General features: G+C 43.9%; 2 protein-coding genes and 1 long non-coding RNA gene across 10 annotated transcripts in view; 1 reads left to right on the top strand and 2 right to left on the bottom strand.

Moving 5' to 3' along the window:
- LOC132453350 (uncharacterized) overlaps positions 1-4871 on the bottom strand; it is a 74766-nt gene extending 69895 nt beyond the window's left edge. The window contains exon 1 of the long non-coding RNA XR_009524649.1: positions 4587-4871. This is a non-coding gene — a long non-coding RNA (uncharacterized LOC132453350). The remainder of the gene's footprint in view (positions 1-4586) is intronic.
- The window catches only part of LOC132453279 (NACHT, LRR and PYD domains-containing protein 12-like), a 410038-nt gene that overhangs the window by 357723 nt on the left and 42074 nt on the right, over positions 1-10241 (top strand). For 3 of the 8 annotated variants that reach the window (XM_060046080.1, XM_060046079.1, XM_060046084.1), the window contains one exon: positions 7472-7588. In XM_060046080.1, coding sequence (XP_059902063.1) covers positions 7472-7588 — 117 coding nt within the window. Of the gene's footprint in view, positions 1-2044; positions 2090-4870; positions 4968-5172; positions 5284-7283; positions 7398-7471; positions 7589-10241 lie in introns of those variants that run through there. The other 5 variants (XM_060046081.1, XM_060046082.1, XM_060046072.1 and 2 more) reach the window with 5 other exon arrangements.
- The window catches only part of LOC132453327 (uncharacterized), a 64288-nt gene that overhangs the window by 44315 nt on the left and 9732 nt on the right, over positions 1-10241 (bottom strand). The gene's annotated exons all lie outside the window — the stretch shown is intronic.

Here is a 10241-nt window from a genome sequence, read left to right as displayed (position 1 = left end):
AATGTAGCCTATGTAATCCAAGAGGTAGCTTAAATAAATAACAACAAAAATGTTGAGAACGAACCTATTTGCAATATGTTCAATAAGACGTAATCAGGGACAAAATAACGTTAAATGAAACGTTTCCCGAAAGGGAAATATGCCTTAATGACAATAATGTGCTATACGTTGACATTTAACATATTTGGGATACGTTTCAACCAAACATAATCCTAGAGGTAAATTAATGGCAAAAAATAGGTTGACAACAAACGTATTTGCGATATGTTCAATAACACGTATCCACAGCCAAGATACGTTTTTCAGACAAAATACGTAAAATTAAACGTTCCCTGAAAGGGAGATATGCCTTAATGACAATAATGTGCTATACGTTGACATTTAACCTATCTGGGATACGTTTCAACCAAAAATAATCCTAGAGGTTAATAAATAGCAAAACAATAGGCTGACAACGAACGTATTTGCGATATGTTCAATAAAACGTATTCACGGCCAAGATACGTTTTTCAGACAAGATACGTTGAATGAAACGTTCCCTGAAAGGAAGATATGCCTTAATGACAATAATGTGCTATACGTTGACATTTAACCTATCTGGGATACGTTTCAACCAAACATAATCCTAGAGGTTAATAAATGGCAAAAAATAGGCTGAGGACGAACGTATTTGCAATACGTTCAATAAAACGTAATCGCGGACAAAATACGTTTTATGACAAACGTAATTGAGAATGCGGAATAGTTTTCTGGGAACGTAATTTTGACGAGACAGGGTTGAGCGGAGAGCAGAACCAGCAGAGAGCAGAACCAGTAGAACCAGCAGAGAGCAGAACCAGCGGAGAGCAGAACCAGCAGAGAGCAGAACCAGTAGAACCAGCAGAGAGCAGAACCAGCGGAGAGCAGAACCAGCAGAGAGCAGAACCAGTGGAGAATTCCCCCAGACCAGACCCCCCAGACCAGACCCCCTAGACCAGACCCCCCAGACCAGACCCCCTAGACCAGACCCCCCAGACCAGACCCCCTAGACCAGACCCCCCAGACCAGACCCCCCAGACCAGACCCCCCAGACCAGACCCCCTAGACCAGACCCCCCAGACCAGACCCCCCAGACCAGACCCCCCAGACCAGACCCTCTCCTCAGACCAGACCCCTCAGACCAGACCCCCTAGACCAGACCCCCCAGACCAGACCCCCCAGACCAGACCCCCCAGACCAGACCCTCTCCTCAGACCAGACCCCTCAGACCAGACCCTCTCCTCAGACCAGACCCTCACAGCTTGTTCCTCACAAGAGAGAAAACTAACTTGAGATCTCTTCTGCTTCCTCCTACTCACTCACTGTCTCTCTCACTCGCTGTCTCACTCTCTCGCTGTCTCACTCTCTCACTGTCTCACTCTCTCACTGTCTCACTCTCTTGCTGTCTCACTGTCCCTCTGTCTCAGTCTCTCACTGTCCCTCTGTCTCAGTCTCTCGCTGTCTCACTCTCTCGCTGTCTTGCTGTCTCACTGTCTCGCTGTCTCTCTCTCTCTCTCTCTCTCTCTCTCTCTCTCTCTCTCTCTCTCTCTCTCTCTCTCTCTCTTGCCTCTCTCTCAGTTCCTCGAATACTTTCCCTTCCAACAGTTTGGTGTGTGTGTGTGTGTGTGTGTGTGTGTGTGTGTGTGTGTGTGTGTGTGTGTGTGTGTGTGTGTGTGTGTGTGTGTGTGTGTGTGTGTGTGTGTTGAGAGTGGATAAGTGTATGAATGCATCATGCATGTAACTGTATTTGTTCAGGAGGAGGCACTGTTGCGCCAAATATGTCATGGAGCCACGTGTGGCTGATGACACCACTACCTTATATGGGTGATGTTACCATCCTCTATCTCTCTCTGTACCTGACTCTTGTGCGCGAGCGCTGCAGTCATAACATTCGTTTGCACAGAAAACACGTGACCCGTGCTGAGAGGGGCGTATCCTCGTTTCTTTCACTTCCTTTCACCTGATTAACTTGTTTTGTAAACTCTTTAACCTCCGTTTCTTCCCTTACATTTATACTTTTACAACTTTATACCGTATGGACGCAATATAATCCCGGAGTAGATACGATAAGGTAAGGTAGGCCAACAGTTTACTAGCGTTTATATTGTCTTTAGGTTATGTAATGAACAACCAGTTTACCACCGTTAATATTGTCTTTAGGTTACTGGTATATAATACTGATCTCATCTTGGTATATGTCTCCGTGTATCACTTATCAATCAAAGACAGAGTTTACTGTAGAGAATACAACGTTAGTTCATGTTTCACTGCTTTTCTGAGCCGTGTGGTAAATTGAACACTACGTTCAATATTCAAGAGATTTGTTTGTCTTGATGCCAGGGGTGGACTGGTACAGAAATTCAGCCCTGGCATTTTCTGTCCAGACCAGCCCACTACATTATCAGCACTTGGGGTGGGACGAGATGAACGGGAAGAACCCTGTATGTACTGATTAAAACAATTTAATATAGTACATACATCCGAATAATAGTGTAGCACTGTAAATAGCAGTTGTTTCTTTTTTTTGTTTTTCAAGTTTGTGTCTCTGGTGCTGCAGGTGTGAAACCCGAACAGGAAGTTACCTCCTGTGGTCGCTGCATCTCCACCCCCCATATCTACATATCTACAAAACCCTTATTACACTTGATCCAACGCTAAATTCTCTCTTGCAATTTTTAGTCTGTGAGTGTGAAAATCGTTTGGTGTAAGCCCAGCATTAGTTAAAACCAGACTCGGACAATAATAACAAAATATCCTGACAAATAATCGAAATAGAAACATATTACAGACAGTAACAGCATTAGAGCTGAAACTAATTTGTTTTAACGGTGACTCAGTCATTATGAAACCATAAATAGAGAATTTAATTATTATTTTTTATCTATAGCTGTGTGCCAGCTACACTCCTCACCAAATTCATGACCTGCAAGAAACAGCAAACATAACTTGTACTATCTGTGTACTGAGTGACAAGTATATGTAGCCATGTAGACTTTTTGTGACGTAGTGACACTTAGTGAACAAATTTATCCGTCATGGAGGATGACTTAAGTCTCAAAAGAGCCCAAAGGTCTACCTGCATAACTATTAATTGAACTTAAAAGATATGCCGATGTTTGAAGACGAATCTCTCTATCTCTCGCCCTCTCTCTCTCTCTCTCTCTCTCTCTCTCTCTCTCTCTCTCTCTCTCTCTCTCTCTCTCTCTCTCTCTCTCGCATCATAGAAGAACTTCTAGCAGGTCAGGAAAACCTGTTTGACAGGAGATGATGGTAGCAGAGAATATAAAGAGACATTTAAGAATGACCAATGGTCATTTTATCACACATATAGTATGTTTCTTCACATAAACCTTTAAACATACACATATTACATTCCTCTCACCACATGAAATAGTCATCACCTCAGTAAACAATAAATGAATTGAAAGATTACAATAAATTCAATGGCAAATATTGCAAATTAAACTAATTATTTCCAATAGGTTTACTTGTATTTTGTGCTAAAATTCAAAGTATCTCATCTGTATTTACAATACAGCTTGATTCTGCATCTCTATTTACAGCTCATTAGTCCATGTCAATGTTTACTGTTGCTATGGCAACAAGAGACTGCTAACGTTAGCAGCTGTTAGCTAGCTTAGCCAAATCTTCTGAACAATAATAACCCATAATATCACAATTCGGCATATTTAAACAAAATCAACCACAACTACCAACAGTCACAGCTCTTCAACTCTGGGCTAATATTTTGTCACAAGTATGCAGTTAATTAGGTCACATCACGTTGAATGTAAAAACATTTTCTACTTTGTTTTGGACATGTCTCAAAATGTAGCCTAGCTAGCCCCAGGCTAACGTTACTTGCATATATGCCTCCACTCGCTCGTCTCCCGGCGCAGCAGCACCTACTGGGGTGGTGACCCCGGCACCAAATAGGTCTGTCAATTTAGAACATTTTGTAGCTTCCACCTCCAGAGACTTCAGCTTTTTAAGTCGCAGTTTTTCGGCGCCACCCGGGCGTTTCTTACGCTTATCCATTTTAAGCTCCTTCCCGACTCCCGCAACTCTGGCCCACGCCATGAGGTCCCGCCCACCCTGGTTTGTGTTGTGATTGACAGCACTTTCAGGGCTCTCTGAGCCTGTCAGCCCATGATTGATTGACAATGACAAACATAGACCAATAAAATGCGTCGATGCTGACAACACATTGCTAGCTCTCTGTAGCCCATTGGCCGGCCCAATTGGAGGGAATTTAGAGAGAGAGGAAAAAACAAAACATAGGGGACCGGACCGGCCCACATTGGGTCAACGGCCCACCGGGACGATGCCCGGTATGCCAGATGGCCAGTCCACCCCTGCTTGATGCTACTCCAAAATAAAATAAGGACGTGACAGAAGTCCTTTCAATGTGCTGATATGTGAATGTGCTGCCAAAAAGTTGAATATTTGTTTGTATTGACTCTCGATGTGTTGAGCTTCACCAGTTGATTTATAGGGAATCTGTGGTTCAGTAAAGTGACAGAATTCAGACTTTATTCTAGTGGAGAAATTATTGTAATGTTCTTTACTTTTAATTGTACCGCAATGCATTTTTTAAGTGTATTGTATATCTTTTTTGTGTTGTAGTTTAAGCACAGTTTCAGTCTCCAAGGTCTTTAATTATTCATCTGTCATCTGCTGTACACATCTGTACTGTAGTGAGGGCAGTGTGGTTATGTTGTGGGGTTCATATTGATGGTCTATGACGTCCATAATGCTTTAGTTTGACGCAGTCACAATGATCTTCTCTCTCAATAAATAGCTAAAGTTTAAAAGGCAATTGAAGTGATGGATGAGTTGTGTTTGTGTCCAGGTCTCCAGTCTACTATGGATGAGGAGATAGAGGAGGGGGGTCCTACCTCTAAGACCGCTCTGTCTGGGGAACATGGCCGCCGGAGCAAAGCTAAGAGGTAAGAAGAGGATCTCTCTGTCTGTGACTGTTGTCCATCTCAGAGCTCAGCAGTGATGCATCATGACTCCATCATTAGTCTGAGTAAAAGCTGTGTGTGTGTGTGTGTGTGTGTGTGTGTGTGTGTGTGTGTGTGTGTGTGTGTGTGTGTGTGTGTGTGTGTGTGTGTGTGTGTGTGTGTGTGTGTGTGTGTGTGTGTGTTGAAGCCCAGAGAAACAGCAGAGAGCAGACTCCCCTGGACCCAGCTCCATGAAGATTGACCGCTCTATGGAACCTCCTTTTAACTTTAAAGATGGAAATCAGTCTATGGAGAAAAGGTAAGCATTGATTAAAGATGATGATTTGGGCTGTAGTCTTAAATTGAACCAACTCTCTGACCAATCGATGGGTCGATGGTGAAAAGATGATTATAAAACAATGTGCATATTATTTCTAGATCAACATAATCTACCACAGTGCGTTCTACTCTCCCTGCTAGCCTCAATATCACATAAGGGCTGTTTGGAGATGTTCAGTGGGTTTCAGACCCCCTCTCGGTCCGAGTCGACTCGGTAAGGGCAGAGGTTCAATATGAAGCAGACAGCGGACGAGCCACGGAGCGTCGGGCAGCGTCGTTTATAGACGACACCACCGAAGAATTGATTAGAGCTTTTATCTGTGTGTAATATAACGGGGCACACTGGATGCTGCTGGGATTCGTGCCAAGAAGCCAATTCTGATGTGTTCCCACTCAAAGCCTAGCGAGCGTTAAACACGAAGGGGGATGAAGAATCACAGACTTATCAAGAAAAAAGTACTCATGCCACCATTTTAGCTGATCTGCCCACTGTGGCAGCCCGGTTTGCGGATGTTTCTGTCGCACACAGAAAGTACCAAACTCAGGGTCCAAGGTAAGCCGTAGTCGGCGTTTATTCAATGAAGGTACAGGGTAAAGCAAACACTATCGATGGTGGCCTCCGCGAGACTCTCTCCTCTCGACTCGTCCCTTGCTGTTCCTTCTCGTTCCCCCGGTGTGCGTCCGTGACCGTCTTTTAAGCCGGCTCTCCCCTCCTCCGGCCGGGTGCGTGGCATCCCGGTGATTACGCCGGATGTCGACGTATGCTCTGCTGCCGACTGGTGGGTGACGGCGGTACACCCCGTCGACCACTACCCCGCGGTTCCCCCGGATGGGGAGCGGGTTGTCACACCACATACTTACTCTACGCTTTGCATGCTTTTTTGTCGTCCTTTTTAACCAAATGCTGCCAGATCGATGACTTTGTTGGAATCAATGAGTTGTAGCGGAGTAAAGGTTGAGTTTGTTAGGACTAGCGGTCTTCTGTCGTGGAATCTATTAACGACTTATCTAATTCACTTCAACTAACTAAAAACATGAGGAATCGGAGAGTCTGGATCAAGTATTGACAGAGACTTTATTGCTACCTGTGAGCAAGCAACGACAAAGCCGAGTGAGGTTTGCAAAGACACTCCAGAATGATTCTCGTCCTGCTCCTTATATCCCCAATCATTACACAATACAAAGTTGGACTAACATGAAATATCGATTTGCATAACATGTTTTTTTTTGGGTCATACTGTATCTTTGAACATTTATTAACCTCTCTGCAAACAGGTAGAGGATGTACATGTGTGAATGTCAGCATATTCTCATGTTTTCTAGTTCACAACTGTGCCTTTTGAGCGTATATTAACCTCTATGCAAACAGATAGATGATGTACAGGTGTGCATATCAGCATGTTCTTCAGAGAGTACATCAGATAAGAATAGTGTGAACCCACTCACTGGCGCCACATAACAGCTAACATATAGGGGAAAGGTGATCAGCCATCTTCCACCATTCAAGTATCTATATGATATGTAGGCCTACTAATAATCATAGTTTAACATAAAATGTAAGGTTAATTTCTACCATACTTCCTTATGGGCCAGTTCAACGTTGAGAAACCTGAGGGTTTGACCTCTTGTCTTATAAGTCATATTGTTTATTAAACCATCTGATTATTAAAACAGAAACTATGGAGCCTTCAACCTTATTTCTATTCATAATTAATGTTATTTCTAACACAATATAGCCCGTCACTCAAATATAAAACACATCAGTCTGCATTTGTCCCTCCCGGCCCTAAAATAATGGATTGAGACGCTCTTTGTTCTTATTAAAGGAACACCAGCCATTGTCCGACCAAAGGGAATTTGATCCAACAAGTGCATATCAATTAACGAGTCAACCAACCGACCAGAACTTGACAGCCCTAGAGATTATATAGGTACAGTTTCTATCAAACTTACAGAAATCCTGGTTCATGTTTTTTAAAGAGTCCAGCAACAGAGAGCAGACTCCCCTGGACCCAGCTGTGTCTCCATGAAGAGTGACAGCTCTATGGAACAACCTCATAACTTTAAAGATGGAAATCAGTCTATTGAGAAGAGGTGAGGATTCATCAAAGATCCTAAAGAAACAGCTTCTATCAAACATCCATTAATCATGGTTCTTGTTTTTCTAGAAGAGTCCAGCAGGAGAGAGCAGACTCCCCTGGACCCAGCTGTGTCTCCATGAAGAGTGACAGCTCTATGGAACAACCTCATAACTTTAAAGATGGAAATCAGTCTATTGAGAAAAGGTAAGTAAAGTAGTGATTAGAGATGATGATTTGGGCTGTAGTCTTAAATTCAACCAACCCTCTGACCAATCGATTGGTCGATGGTGAAAAGATGATTATAAAACAATGTGCACGTTATCTCTAGATCAACAGAATCTACCACAATGCGTTCTACTCTACCTGCTAGCCTCAATATCACATAAGGGCTGTTTGGAGAAGGGCAGTGGGTTTCAGACCCCCTCTCGGTCCGAGTCGACTCGGTTAGGGCAGAGCTTCAATATGAAGCAGACAGCGGACGAGCCACGGAGCGTCGGGCAGCGTCGTTTATAGACGACACCACCAAAGAATTGATTATAGCTTTTATCTGTGTGTAATATAACGGGGCCCACTGGATGCTGCTGGGATTCGTGACAAGAAGCCAATTCTGATGTGTTCCCAATCAAAGCCTAGCGAGCGTTAAACACGAAGGGGGATGAAGAATCACAGACGTATTAAGAAAAAAGTACTCATGCCACCATTTTAGCTGATCTGCCCACAAACTGACCCTACATGCCCACTGCACCGTCAGTCAACGGACGTGGGAAGGCGTTGCTGACTGATGGGGGAGTAGTCTTTGCAGAGGCATCCGTCAGCCAATCAAATCGCTTCGCCGGGTTCTTCCCGCTTCTTCCTGCTTGTTGCGATGCAAGATGACCCGTTTTCCCGCTTTCCAGTATCGTCAGAGCCCGAGTCTCGACACAGTGCTTAGATTTGCATACGCGATCTGATTGGATGACGGATCCGTCGCTGCCGAAAAAGTTGAACATTTTTCAACTTTCTGACGGAGCCGAAGGCTCCAACGGAACGGACGGATCCACAATGCATTGCGCGTCCGTCCCCATTCAAAGTCAATGGGGATCAGTCAACGGACGGAGGTAGTGGGCACGGGGCCTTACTCTACACTTTGCATGCTTTTTTGTCATCCTTTTTAACCAAATGCTGCCAGATCTATGACTTTGTTGGCATCAATGAGTTGTAGCGGAGTAAAGGTTCACTAAGTTAGGACTAGCGGCCTTTTTTATAGGCCAGTTCAACATTGTAAAACCCGGGGGTATGACCTCTTGTCTTATAAGTCTTATAGTTTATTCGAACTGTCCGCAGCATTTGACACGGTGAACCACCAGATCCTTCTTGCCACTCTTGCCAAACTTGGCATCGCTGAATCTGCTCTTTCCTGGTTCACATCCTACCTGACGAACCGCACCTATCAAGTGACATGGAATGGCTCCTTGTCCAAACCTTGCACACTTGAAACTGGTGTCCCTCAAGGCTCTGTACTGGGGCCTCTTCTGTTCTCCCTCTATACCAGGGGCCGTATTCACAAAGCATTTTATCTTACCGCTAGGAGTGCTCCTAACTCGCGCTAAAACATTTTACGTAGGAGTTTTTTCTTAAAAGTTATTCACAAAGCCGCTGAGACCTACTCTTACTGAGGATAAATCACAGAGTGAACTAAGAGTGACGCGCCGTTTCTATGGATTACGTCAATTCTCAGTCAGTTCGGTGATTGGTTGTTCAGACGAGCCCACTGAATCACCAAAAAACAAGGAAATAGCCTAGGCTAGAAATGAATTCCTATTAAGTAGTTATAGTGCAGTTAGCAGAATACACGCATGATGACAATTTTGTGCAGACCACGATAATGACGTTGTAGCCTGCACGTTCAAGAGAGAGAGAGAAAGCAATCAATAAAAATACCTAAAATTTAAAAGAAAATAAATGTTATGAACTACCCAAGTGTTGACTGATTTGTGCCAAGGTGTTTACCTAAAATGTGTTTTCAAAGTGATCCCTACATACCTGTCCACTCGGTACCACACGGCCAAATTCCTTGTCATGTTGATCGCCATCATCATCATCATCATCATCATCATCATCGTCTGGCTGTGGAATGTTCGTCCGCTTGCAGAGGTTGTGTAGAATGGCACATAGAGTGATTACTGTGCTTGCCCTCTCTGGGGTGAGGCGTATTTCGCCGTGGAGGACATGAAACCGACGTTTCATCTGCCCAATTCCTCTCTCCACAACATTTCGTGTATGTTTGTGTGCTCTAGCATATATGGAAGAAATCAGTAAACAATAATAATTATGGATTCAACAAATAAAAGGCGTGAAAGAGCCAATACAATGTGTTTTAAGCATAGGACTAAGCGTAATCTGCGTAATCACTTACATGTTATACTTTAACTGTGCTCCCGGTTGTGGATTGAGGTAGGGTGTCTAGAGCCACGTCTTGCATGGATAGTCACATGTCACCCAGCAAGTGACACCCAACTGGTACATCTCAAAAAGCTGCCTCAGACCGCTCACCATTACAATGCGCAAATTATGGGTAGCTGAAGATCCAGGCCACTTTGCAACAACATCCTATGTTAAAATTTGCATCAAAAACAACCTGCGTGTTGATGGAATGCACTTTCTTCCTATTGACGAACACGTCCTCGTCTTTTGATGGCGCAATTATTTTTATGTGCGTCCCGTCAATAGCACCGACCACACCGGGCATACCTGCAATTGCCATGGAGTTGGCTTTGATCCTGTGTAATTGTTGAATGTCCAAAGGAAAGTTTATGGCACGGCTGACGGATGGTTGCGATAATTTTTAATCGTCGGCATTGAAAAGTTGCATTTCCCC

This window comes from Gadus macrocephalus, chromosome 3 (genome assembly GCF_031168955.1).
Source record: "Gadus macrocephalus chromosome 3, ASM3116895v1".
NCBI lineage: Eukaryota > Metazoa > Chordata > Actinopteri > Gadiformes > Gadidae > Gadus > Gadus macrocephalus.
Note: the sequence above shows the minus strand (reverse complement) of the source record. Positions and strands in the feature narration are given on the sequence as shown.